Raw genomic sequence first — 13,452 nt, forward strand, 5'->3', positions numbered from 1 at the left:
CCCCGCATCACGAGGGAAGGGGAGCTTCCTGGTCTCTAAGGTGAGCCTCCCGGCGTGCGCTGGGCCCCGGGCTCCTGCTTCTCCATAGCCTCGTGCTGTCACTGCCCATTTCAGCTAACCAGTGTCTCTCATTCAGTTATATCCATTCATATTCTCTCTCTCTCTGCCCTCCCCTAGCATTTAATTATGGTCAAGTTTCTTCGACCTTAAAAAGCCTTTTCAGCTGCCCCCTCAAGGCCATATTCCTCGTAAGTTGCCACCTGAATTCTCCCTATTGCTTCACTTCCAAGAAATGCCTTCTTTGTGAGTCACCTACTCTTCCCGGATCGTCTTCCTCTTCTCCCGTCAGTGCCGGGCCGGCCCCATCATCACACTCAGTCTCCTGCCAGTATCCAGTGAGCTCCTTTCACTGACCTGCTTTCCAGTCCTTTCTACACTTCCCTGCCACGTTCGATGCTGTTGGTCTCCTTCCTGAAACTCATTCTCCTCTAAGCTTCCGGGGCTCCGCTCCCTGCAGGATCTCAGACTAGCCTTCTGCTGGTCCCTGCAGTGTCCCTAGCTGTTCTGTCCGGACTGATGTCTCCCCTTGGGTGGTCTCATTCTTCTCATGACCCTCTATGAGCTGAATCCAAATTCTGTATTTCTAGACCAGATTTTCCTCGTGGGCATAAGACCCACGTAGCCCCTTTCTACTAGGTTTGTCCCCGTGGAGGTGCCAAGTGACCCTCCAGCCCTGCTCCCTCCACATCTGGTGAAGATGAAAGCAACCCAGTACCCAGGCCAAGCCCTGCAGTCAGCGTAGCCCCTGCCTCCCCGTTATGCCCTGTCTGCTCAATCTCATTGTGGCCTGTGGCTTCTTCCTGCTTTGGACCTCCCAAGTCTTTCTGCCTCTCCCCATCCCCTCTGCCTGTGCCCAGTCCAGGATGCTGTCTGAACAGCTCCCATGGGCTTCCCTGGTGGCGCAGTGGTTGAGAGTCCGCCTGCCGATGCAGGGGACACAGGTTCACGCCCCGGTCCAGGAAGATCCCACATGCCGCGGAACGGCTGGGCTCGTGAGCCATGGCTGCTGAGCCTGCGCGTCCGGAGCCTGTGCTCCACAACAGGAGAGGCCACAACAGTGAGAGGCCCGCGTACCGCAAAAAAAAAAAACAAAAAACAAAAAAAACAGCTCCCAGATCGTTGGAAGCCTCCCTCTAGAACGGAACCTCCATGGCGGCAGGGCCTGTGTCTGCCTTGTTCTCTGTCTCACCCACAGTACCCAGCACAGTGGCTCATGCTAAGGAGACACTCAAATGTTTGTTGAATGAATGAACGATCTCCCTGCCTCCAGAATTGCTGCCCCCAGACTGTTCTCCAGGCAGCAGTCAGCGTGACGTTTTAAAATCCACACTATGAAATGCCAAGTGGAATGAAACCCTTTCCTGAGCCCGCATTGCCTACACTCTGAAGTCCAGTCTCGTTAGCAGGTCGAACAGGCCCTTTTGTGGGTTGGCCCTGCCTGCCTCTTCCAGCCCCATCTCTCATAACCTGGTGGAAAGTACTCATGCTTGTGGAAAGGCAATGTGGCATGGTGGTGAAGAGCCCTGGAACCATACAACCTGGGTTTGGACCTCAGATTCACCATTTCCTGGCTCTGTGACCTTGGATAATTACATCACCTCTCTGTGCCTCAGTCTCCTCACCTTTAACATGGAGATAATAGTACCTAGGTCACAGTGTACTGTAAGGATGAAATGATTCACTATATGTAAAATTCTCAGAGTGGCTGCCAGCACATAGCGCTAGAGTGATTAGTTCTATAACTAAAAGTTCGTTATGATCGTAACGATTAGTTAGTTATCATCACTGCTATCGTTGCAGTCCTGCAAACAGCCTCTGAGACTCTGCGTGGGCTCCTCCCCCACCTGAAGGGTCCTTCCTCTCCTCTCCCTCCCACTAATGCCTTTCTCTTCTTCCCAGCTTTACTGAGATGTAATTAACATATAACATTGTGTAAATTTAAGGTGTACAACGTGTTGATTTGATATATGTATATATTGTGAAATGATTACCACAGTAAGGTTAGTTAACACACCCATCACCTCACCTTACAGTTTGTGTGTGTGTATGTGTTGAGAACTTTTAAGACCTACCCTCTTAGCAACTTCCAAATATACCATACACTGTCGTTAACCAGAGTCTCCATGCTGTACATCATCTCCCCCGACTTACTCATCTTATAACTGGAACTTTGTATCCTTTTACCACCTGCATCTATTTCCCCCACCCCACTCTTGTCAACCACCATTCTACTCTCTGTTTCTATGAGTTCATTTTTTTTAGATTCCACATATAAGTGAGATCATACGGTATTTGTCTTTCTCTGTACAACTTATTTCACTTAGCATAATGCCCTCAAGTTTCACCCATGTCACAAATGGCAGGATTTCCTTCTTGTTTGTGGCTGAGAAATATTCCATTGTATGTGTGTGCCACGTTTTCTTTACCTGTCCCTCCATCAGTGGACATGTAAGTTGTTTCCATGGCTTGGCTGTTAGTAAATAATGCTGCAATGAATCCCACATACTCCTTTCACCTGCTGGCTCCTACACAGACTTCAGGCCTCAGCTTAAACATCCTCCAAGAAGGCCTCCTCCAGGAAGCCTTCCCTGATGCCAGGGTTGGGATAGGGCTGAGATGAGAGAGACACTCACCTTGGGCATAATTTTAAGGGAGGCACCAAAGAACTCAGTAATTAAATAATATTTTAATGTAGTATTTTTTAAAAACCAAGATTAATGCAAAATATCCATGATTGAAAAATAGCATTTCAATAATGACAGGCTCTGATGGCCAGGACTAGGGTGGGACAAGTGAGGTGAGCTGTGCAAGTGCTGGGTCGGAGCTGGTCTTTTTATTAAGTTCTGGTGTTTTTCTTCATGTTGGATTTGATTTATAGGCATCAATTTTGATTTTCTAAAATCATACTATTGCACTAAGATCGTATTTGTCTAGATGGCTGAGTTTCTGCGCTCCCTACAGTTTTGTGCGCAAGGTTAGTGCATCACTTCCCGCACCTGTTTCCAGCCCCGCCCTCCAAGTTTGAGTTGTGCTGCTCCTCCTGGGCGCATCCATGGCACAAAGCACCCTGTGTCGTAAACACTCGCTTCCTTGTCAGGATCGTTCAGTCCTCGAGACCAGAGCCCACGTCCAGGTCTCAAGTGTCTGGCACAGGGACTGGCACACAGTAGGTGCTCATTATATGCTTCTGATCGCACTGACGGCAGGAGAAACCGGATGGGTGTGGAAACAGCCAGGCCTGCACCGTGGAGAGGGCTGGGCAGCTTCTTCCTCCCGCTCAGGATGCTTGTTCTCTGGAGCTGATCACACCTTCAGGGTAGCTGCTGTGGTCTAAGATGCAGGCAGGTGGACCCCACATTTACATCTTCTACAGCATGTTGGGGCCTCACCAGGACACCTTAAACCTGGGTCCTGTCCCAGGCAGTGAGCCCCAGCTCTGTCTTCAGACACTGGGTACCTTCTTCCAGGTCTCAGGGTGCCCGCAGTGACAGTCCTCGCCAGGGCCTCACGCCCCAGAGAGAACATGTTTGGAGACTCCGGAAGAAAGAGGGCCTTGCTGCTCACTCCTGCAGGCTGACTTGTCCCGGGGCCCGTCTTCCGTTCCTCCGATCCCCTGGGGCTCTGGGACCTGGAACCAAGGGGCCACCTTCCTGGGAATGCCTCAGTGGCTGCCTTCTCCCAGCCCTGGCAGAAGAGCCAGCTTCAGAGGAGGGTTGAGGTGTGCTTTCAGGCTGTGTGTAGAGGGACAGGCCAGGGGCACGTGTGAGATGAGAGGCGGGTGAGCTGACCCGCCCTTGAGTTCTCAGGTCTGATGTCTGCTCACACAGACCCCTCTTCTCCCCTGAACCCAAGGACTCTTGCTGTTTGACTTAGGTCTCTCTCTCTCACACACACACACACACACACACACACACACACACACACAGTCCCACAATCCCAGCCAAAGAATGCCTTGTTCTGCCAGTAGTAGGGAACCATGAATGTGACGGTCAACAGCCCATCCATGTAAGGCAGCAGTACTCGGGGCTCACCTGACCAGCCCACAGGGCCCAACAGCTGTGGTAAGAAAGCTTTTGCAGAATCACCCGTGTCAGGGCCACGCACAGCAACTTCGGGGACTATGGCTCCTGGCAGCCCACAATGGTGCCTACGGACAGCGCAGGGTCCCTTTGGTCTGACAGTCCTGGGAAGGTGTCCAAACACTTCCCCTTACTCCAGCCGCCTCTCTCCCGAATCATAGGACTCCTGCCGTCCTCATCTCACCATCTGTCACATCAGCCATGCCTCGCGTCCTTCCTGCAGGGTGCCTTTCTCTCTGGGAGCAGAGCTCCTCCCCCGCCCTCTCTCCTGCTTCTTTCTCCCCGCCTCCCTGCCCTTCATCTCTCACAGCACCAAGCACGGGGCTGGTGGAGGCGGGGGCAGCTCCGGGGGAAACTCCAGGGACTTGGCCAGGACAGACTCCTTTCCTGGAACGTCGGGGTCCTGATTGACTCTGCCACGAGGCAGCCAGCCCATCATGTCCCCAGAGCCCAGACCCTCAGAGCCGTCTCAGGGAACCCACTCCCTGTCTGATTCACCACTGTTGGATCAAATGAAAATTTAAAGGCATACTTAATGAGTCATGGGTTTCAACTTACCTGCTCCCGTCTTAAATTGAATTAAAAATGTATCTTCGTGCAAGTGCTTCTGTATCAGAAGCCAGTGAATATTGATTCTCACTTAGTCTCTGGTTGGGGGAAAGGCAAGCAGCAAACCATCAGCCACCTTCTCATCTTGCGCTTGCCTGGACGGCTCAGGAAGGGACTGAGCTGAAAATCTATCAAGTGACGTGAGTAATCTGAATGCGAGTCAAGTCAGTAAAGATCGCTCCGAACCGTGAGCTTGTGAATTCCTAGGACAGGTGTCTCACAAAGCACGTAGCCCCACCTTCCCTGAATGAAAATATCCAAGCACCTGCAACACTCTGTGTGGACATAGAGCCCAGGCATTGGAGAACAGGAGGGCCTCATCCTCCCGAGATGCTGTTTTAAACACGACCTTGCAGGGTTTCTCATCAAAAGCCCACCTGGGTCCCTCCGAGCCCAGCCTCGTGGCGGAGGTGCAGCATGGCCTTCCAGCTCCGAGAGGCATGGAGTCACCCTGTGTCTCTGTTTTCTCTTTTCCTGTCTTGCAGAGATCGAGCAGGGCAGTTGTGGAGATCCTGGCATACCTGCCTACGGCTGGAGGGAAGGCTCCTGGTTTCGCCACGGTGATACACTCCAGTTTGAGTGCCAGCCGGCCTTTGAGCTGGTGGGGCAGAAGGCAATCACGTGCCAAAAGAATAACCAGTGGTCGGCTAAGAAGCCAGGCTGCGTGTGTAAGTGAGCGGGGAAGGCGCCGCTGCGGGCTCTCCACCGAGAGGCCAGGGGCCCACTTCCTAGCTAATGCGGACCCCATCCTTGGGAACCTCGTAGGTCGTAACCGTAGCTTCACTCTGGTTGGTTTCTTCTCCTTCTCAAAACGTTGCCGGCTGAGTCCTCGTTGCTGGCAGTGACGTGGATCGTAGCACTGAGAATGATTGCTCTTGACTTTTGGGGGCCTTCTTCAACACCGTCTTCCTCTCCCTGGTGACCCTTGAGAGCAACGTCAGACCCCGACATTTCCTCCTCACCCTTCTTGCTGTCATTGACGCCATATAGTCGAGCCAGGGCAGAAGGTGCTGGCGATGATTTCGTGAGACGGTAGACTCTGTGCCAGCCTTGGGGTACCACGAGACACCGTGGCCTTGTGGGGATATATACAAAGTTTCATCAGATTGCTTCCTCTTGCATTGGATTTAGGGAGGGTTGGGGATCAAGCTGTCTTTGAATTGTTGATCTTTCAGAGAAAGGGTTGGAGTTGAGTGCTCTGTTCTCCGGAGATAACAAGGAATCCTTTCTTCCTTTCTCTGGGATGGTCTGACCTCACTTTCCGGCGCAAAGAATACTTTAAGTCCTGGCTCCCAGGGAAATTGGCAAGTGTAAGGGGACTGTGTATAGAGGAGCAGGCTTGGTCTTTGTTGAGAAATCATAGGTTCCACCTCTCGGGGCTGTCACCTCTTCTCCCAGCCCTTGCCACTGCCCCTCTCCATCTCTTACAATCTGCTTCCCTCGGGGAAGGGCAGACAGACTGACCCTCTCATCTTTCTTGCCATCTCAGTGGGCTTCTCAGGGCCTTGGAGGGCTGCCTCATGGAGAGTGGTTGCCCCTTGGGGCCGGGCAGAGGAATGACATGGGAGACTGTAAGGGAGTATCTGCGATGACAGAGAGTTTGGCATGTGAGTTGGTGAGTTGGGTCATACCACGGTGATTCTACTTTTCAAACAAAAAAATCACTTTGTGTAGTTGACAAAGCATTTTTGATGACTTGCGAGCTTATGTAAGAATTCTTGCCGAGGTTTAAAGATCAAATCGTTCTTAGATACACATTAAGCAAATCACCCTTATTGAAACAAATAAAATTGCATGAAATGGGCTGCCCATCTCTGGCCCAGTGTGGTTAGATATGTGTACCCTGAAAGCCAAGGGGACCAGAGGGGCAGGGGAGGTTAGCAGGGGGCAGCTCCAGGCAGGCAGGAACAAAGGGCCTGACAGTCTAGAAACGAGGCCAGGGCAGAGTGGGTGGGTGGAATGGAGTTCCCCAGGGTGGGTCGGAGGCAGGACCTCAGAAGGCAAAGGTCCAAACTGTGGGAGTCCCAGCTAGCATGGGTGTTCCATCTCTGAAATCCATCTAGGTGAGACAAGGCAGGGAGAACTGGAAAGGGTCAGGTCTCTGGGGCAGAGAGCTGGCAGGAGGGAAGTGTGTAGCAGAGCCAGCCAGCCACTTGGAACCAGGATAAAGTTCCCTGCCTCACAAGCTGAGATACGCGGGGAGCAGAACGCTACCAGGGGAGCGGGGGGGGGGGGGGGGGGGTCTGTCACTCAAGCCCTCCCGGAATTTACTTGACCCTTTGGCTCTTAGAAGTAGTTTCAGGAAATGTTTCTAGAACCTTTTGTAAGTGCTGCTCAGCAGGCCTCTCGTTGCCAGGAGGAAAGCTGACAGGATGCTAGGTACTGCTTACAATCACCTGAGAAGAGATGAGGGCAGAGCAGTCCTGGAAGATATGGGGCGGTGCTCTCTGTGGTTTAAAATAAGGAAGAGGGGCTTCCCTGGTGGCGCAGTGGTTGAGAGTCCGCCTGCTGATGCAGGGGACACGGTTTCGTGCCCCGGTCTGGGAAGATCCCATATGCCGCGGAGCGGCTGGGCCCGTGAGCCATGGCCGCTGAGCCTGCGCGTCCGGAGCCTGTGCTCCGCAACGGGAGAGGCCACAACAGTCAGAGGCCCGCGTACCGCAAAAAATAAAATAATAACAATAAAATAAGGAAGAGGAGCCCCAGGCTTACTGATGAGAACTGTGAAGCAGGCACTCTGGGGGGCTAGGATGGCATTTCTTCTTCTGAATGATTCTGGGAGGTGGGGGATGGTTTCCCCAAGGTACTCCCATTACTAGGGCTTTTCTGGTCATTTGGGTGGAAGAAACACAGCTTGAGTCTCAGGGGTGCTGGCTTCAGTGGAGGAGGCCAGGGAGAGCCAGCTGGCCCCAGGCCTTTGCACCACAAGCAAGGTCACGAATGAGTGCCATCTGTCCGCTCTCTACTGAGTACCCAGCCCCTAAGCTGATGCATCCCTAGGTCCTGGGCTTTGCCCTCAGGTGGTGAAAGATGGTACTAAGAAAATCCGGGTGCTCTGAGAGAACTTTGGATTCAACGTGTGGAGACCTGTATCTTAGTCCCGGCTCAGCTTTGTGACTATGTCCAGGGCAACTTCTCTCTGGAGTTTGGTTTACTAATCTATCCGATGGGGTGGCACTCCCCAAATTCTTAGCCTCTGTGATCGTATTTATAGAAGAAGACAACGTGTGACATGGACAGTCCTCACATTTTCCATCGTGAATACTTGGAAACCACTCTCTAAACTGGGTCATTTACAGAGCAGCTCATGCTTCAAGGGATAAAGTTAAACTTTGGCGTTCTGCCTGATCCCAGATCAAATATATCATAGCGTGTGATCTGCGGAAAAGGGACAACATCTGTAAGCATTTATAAAAATATAGAATAGTACAGTCAGCCTCTGTGTTTTATAATGTGGTCAGAAATTACATAGAAAAGCACCTCTAGCAAACGTTAGCTTAAGTGTCCTAAATCTTAGCACACATTAGTCACAATAAACATTAACACAATATGTAGCAAACAGTGCTGTTCTTTCCTTCTGAGGGTTGAGAAGAGGATTGGGGGGATGTTTCGATGGCTCAAATTTCTTTGAACATTTGTCCGAAAAGTGCACAGCAGTGCATTGTTCTTCTCTTGAAACATTTTCTTCAAAAGAGTTCCTTACTCGGGAATTGCCTGCCGAGACTACACAAGTACACTGTTGCCTTCATGTTCCAAAACATTTTCTGTAGCAAGCAGAGACTTCAGAATCATTTCGTTGGCTTTCGATCTGTCCTCACAGCAGTAGATGCTCAATAGACGGTCTTTTTTTCACTCAGTTTTAAAGATGATGTTTCTCGCAGTGAAAAGCATTTTGAAAGAAAAGATGGAGCCAGCTCCTCTCCTCTTACCCTCTCTTCTTCCTTGGCTCATTCACATCTCCAGGGATCGCTGCTCCAAATCAGGTGGCACCAGTGCCACTTTCCATCCATTCAACAGTATTTACTGTGTGTCTGCCCCGTGCCAAGCGCCAGGCATTGGAGTCAGAGCTCTTTGGGCTCTGCCTGGGAAACATGCTCAACCTGGGGTCCTGGCGAGAAAGCTCCCCGCAGGTTACACACACTCCTCACCTCCCTCACAGGAACATCGAGAGCCTGTCCACTTATTCCTCCACGACAAGAGATATAAGGGAAGGAAGATACAAATAACTCTGATGGTGGTTTGCACAACACTTGATGCTTTGTTGACAGGCTAGCAGAATACTTCACACTTCATAAGGAAGTCAGGAAACCAATTATCGGTCCATTAACAGCCACTCGCAGAAGAAGTTTCAAAACAGCCTTCACCAGAGAAACGCCAAGACTGCACAAATGCCAGCTTCCCTTCGCCATTTTGTAAACCACCACGAGAAGGTGTGAATCCTAATTGCTCAAGTGCCCAATGTATATAGCATAGGCGTGAAATGGGAATATACTGAGATGTATACAGTGCGAGTTACAAACCAGCAGCCGAACCTTGAGAGACCAAGGGAGGGAGAAGTGGGTCCTCTGGGGCTCAAAGAAAATGTCACAGATGATACAGGGCTGGAGCTGGGGCTTGAAGGGTTGGGAGGTAACGGAGGGCGCTCCACACAGGGATGCTACGGGGAATGGTCCTCTCCGAGTGCCCTCCTGTCCCTTGCTGGACAGAGAAATGGATTGAGTCCTAGGGCCATCAGGATCCTCAACCTCAGCGCTACTGACATTTGGGGCCAGATGATTCTTTTTTGTCGGGGGCAGTCTTGTGCATTGCAGGACGTTTTAGCAGCAGCCTCGTTCTCTACCTGCTAGAAGCCAGTAGCACACACACCCACCTCCCGCTGCCAGTCGTGACAGCCAAAACTGTCTCCAGACATCGCCATACGTCCTCTGGGGGCAAAAGCCACCCAGGATGGAGAACCACCAGTCTAGGATAGCCTAGTCTTGTCAAATTCTAAATACAATGAAATCTGTATACTTGCATTTTGTGTTAGATCGTGATTAAAATCTATAGAATAGTGACAGTGAGGAAGCACGGGGTAAGGGAACATGCCAGCATTTATTACATGTTTTGTGTCATTGGGAAGATCGGCGTCTTCCCTACAACGTGATGGAATATTTATTCTCTCATTTTTACAGATGAAAACAAAGCTCAAGGAGACAAGGTACATAGGCTCAGAGGTTATAGAACCATTAAATGATGGGCTGGAATTTAAACTATTGACTGACAGCGCAGGCTTCTACTCCATATCCTGTACTCTGTCCATGGCACCAGACATCCAGAACCCAAGGGGTCATCTGCAGCAGGAGGAACAGGGAAGTCTTAGGACAACAAAATTCGTCCAGACTACAGAAACAAGCTGTTGTCTGTGTTACCCCCCATGAAGTAGCAGAGATTGACGAGAGTGAAACAGGTTCATGAAGGCTAGATCCGTGTAGTCCCTTGTTGGGACTGCATCAGTATTCGCACCCCAATATGCAGTATACTGGTGTCAAGGCATTTCCTCATCTTTACTTTTTCTCATTCCTTCTACCCATCCATTTATCCATCCATTTTGATTTATTGAGCACCTGCTATATACAGAGTCAGCTGCATAAGAGGGTGTGGCTTTTCCTGGAAAGATTCTAAACTGGAGGGCCTCTGGGGATGCTGCTGCTCCGCTTGAAGTGGTGATCGCGTAGTGCCGTGTCCTATATAATGTGCCGTTAACTCTTTCAGTAAGTATCTGGGGCTTAAGGGCCACTACTCAACACAGGCTTTTGGTATATTCTAGTATTTTAAAAGTTTAAATGAATAAGATGCTCTTAATTCATTTCCTTAATCATTTTCAAGTTTGGCTATTCCTTTTTGATTCTTATGCGTGTACACACATATTTCGTATGGTTTTAATCAAAGTGAACATACCGTCTCGCAGTCTGTCTCTTCAAGTTCACATTGTATTGCATATCTTGCCATGCTACTACGTGTCTTTTGTAGTTATCATTCTTCATACCTCTGGAATATTCTGTCTAGTGAGTGGACCATAACTTAGGCTACCAATTATGTTCAATTATTTTTATACACGGCGATAATGAACATCCTCAAGTGTATGGCCTTTTTTTTTTTTTCTTCTCTTGAATTATTTTCTTAAGATAAGTTTCCAGGAGTGACGTTGTTGGGCCAGAGTAGGAACATTTAAACATAGCTCTTGTTGTATACGCCTATGTTTCTCCCCCAAAACGTTGTGCCGGGTCGTAATGTCAACGGCGAAAGCTTTAAGGTTAAAAATAAGATTCGTATAATACATGTCCTTCCCATCCAGAAATATGGCGTAGATTTCTCTTGTGTTCGTCTACTTCCCCTCTTCTAAATATAACAACTTTGTGGTTTCCTTCATATAGGTCACATATATCTCTTGTAACCTCTACCAGCATCGCCAAACCTCAAGTATTTGTGCGGCCTTTTAAAAATTGCTAATTTAATAGGTATACGTTGACTACATCCCTCCAGCACACCCTTGTCAACTTCCGCCAAGTGCCAAATGTTATGATAAGTGCTGCGAATGTAGAGACGAATTGAGCACAGCCCTTGACTTCAAAGAGCTCGCTCTAACATGAAGATAGACATAATTATGTAAATTAAAGTGGGCTCTTGTGGTTCAAAATTTAGCTTTTCAACTAGAAAGCATTGGTGAATCAGATGCATTTAGAACCTGCCCCATGAAGATTCATTCTTTTATTTAACACATATTCATTGGGGGCCAGCGATGGGGCAGGCATCGTAGTGGGTGTGGAACAGGGAAGCAACAGCCCCTCTGCTCTTACAGCATAGACTTAGGTCATCGCTATTAGAATAGTTGGGGCTCAAAGAGGGGAGGACAGATTTGAAGCCCTGCTGGGAAGGGAGCTACCCTAGTGGCAGTACTGGGTTCTGAGAAAAGCCAGGGTGTCTGGACCTCTACAAAAGGAGGATGTTCATTGGATACATTGACACACATACACACACACACACACATGCGTGTGCACACACATGTGCACAGTCTGCGTACTTGATTTGCAGTGGTTCCTAAAGGGCTCGGCTGCTGCCAACCGTGGGTGAGCGAAAGAAGAGAGGTGGGGTCCGTGGGAGTAGGGTCTGGAGAGACTGGTTGGTACCCATGGCTGGAAGCATGCCCCTGTTGGAACAAGAGGTATGAAAGTGGTGTCAGGATGTCCATTACAGGACCCTGGACAGAGACTCCAGTCCTGGCCTTTCTCCAGCTGGCCTGGGTCCAGTCCTGCCCAGCAAGGACATGGGGCATTTGCTATTTGTGACCCCCATGTAACAATTGTCTGTCCTGACGTGTGGCTGCGAGAGTATCATGTTGGTATTTTCCTTTCCAATTTGAAGGATCTTTCTACTTGATACACATATCTTCCCAATCTCTAGCTTTCTTTTTTCTTTCTTTTTGTTTTGTTATTTTACATTGTACAGTTCTTTTACATTTTTATATAGAAACATCCTTGATATTTGTGATTTCTTTTCAAAGCTGACAAAGTTGTCATTCTGCCACAGATCTGAGAAACAGCTTGTTGTATTTTTACTTATTTGTCAGTAATTTGATTTTTTTTTAAAAAATATAATTTGTTATTCCATCTGGAGTTTATTTAGATGAATGCATGATATTGTCCAAACTATTACACAGTTTTCCAACACGATTTATTGAGTAATTCATTTCCCTTTTGATTTGAGAGAAATGAATTGTTCTGTCACATTCTGAATCCTCAAATGTAGTTAAGTCTGTTTCTTGACTCACCACTTTGTTGTGCTGCTCATTTCTATCTCAGCACCGGTGTTGAATAATTTTAATTGTTGTTTTATAATATGTTCTAATATCTGGCAGAGCTGGAAACTACTCCCTCCTCCCTTAATTATTTTCTCTTTCAGAATATTCATTGTTATTCTCATCTGTTTGCTGTTCAAGATTAATTTTAGAATCATTTTGTCATAGTAAAAAAAAATCCAATTGGGATTTTGTATGTGTGCTCCTATTAAACTATAAATTAACTTGAGGGAAATAGGCGTTTTTATACTACACAGCCTTCCCATCCAGAAACATGGTGTGTCACTCTCTTTGTTCATCTACTTTCATTTCTCTAAATATAACAGCTTTGTGATTTTCTTCACATAGGTCACGTACGTCTCTTGCTAGCTGTATTTTTAAACAGGCAGGTGCTTTTTCACTCCCCTCCCACCTCGACCGCAATGCCCTGTGCACACATGAAGCAAGTCCCGTTTTCCCTCCTCTCTGTGGCTGAATCCTGGCGTTCCCCCTAAATATATAATCCCAGATTTTCCAGGACAAGTGCAATTTCAAGCATCCTTTCCTTTGTCCCAGAAAATATGATCGCAATGGCCAGAGTCCTTGGAAATTGCCTCTTTCAAATGTTCAGAGCTAGAACTGGGATCGGCTGAAGTCTGAAAACGTCAGCCTCGGTGTGAGCGATAATATTCCTGGGAACTGCTTGTGATTGGGGCAGGGGCTGCGATCAGAAGGGTGCTGTGAACTTCCTCCGCTGATGTAGTGTTCTCCTCATTTCTCTGGGCTGCCTTAAAGGTCCCGTGAACACACACGTGGCCCCGGGAGAGAAGCAGGGAACCTGGGGGTTGCTTTGGTCCGAGTTTGTCAATTTCAGGTCCATTCCTGGAA

General features: G+C 48.8%; 1 protein-coding gene across 1 annotated transcript in view; it reads left to right on the forward strand.

Moving 5' to 3' along the window:
- CSMD2 (CUB and Sushi multiple domains 2) overlaps positions 1-13,452 on the forward strand; it is a 667,758-nt gene that overhangs the window by 381,740 nt on the left and 272,566 nt on the right. Inside the window, exon 13 of the mRNA XM_033838419.2 lies at positions 5,234-5,416. Coding sequence (XP_033694310.1) covers positions 5,234-5,416 — 183 coding nt within the window. The remainder of the gene's footprint in view (positions 1-5,233; positions 5,417-13,452) is intronic.

This window comes from Tursiops truncatus, chromosome 1 (genome assembly GCF_011762595.2).
Source record: "Tursiops truncatus isolate mTurTru1 chromosome 1, mTurTru1.mat.Y, whole genome shotgun sequence".
In the NCBI taxonomy this organism is placed as follows: Eukaryota; Metazoa; Chordata; class Mammalia; order Artiodactyla; family Delphinidae; genus Tursiops; species Tursiops truncatus.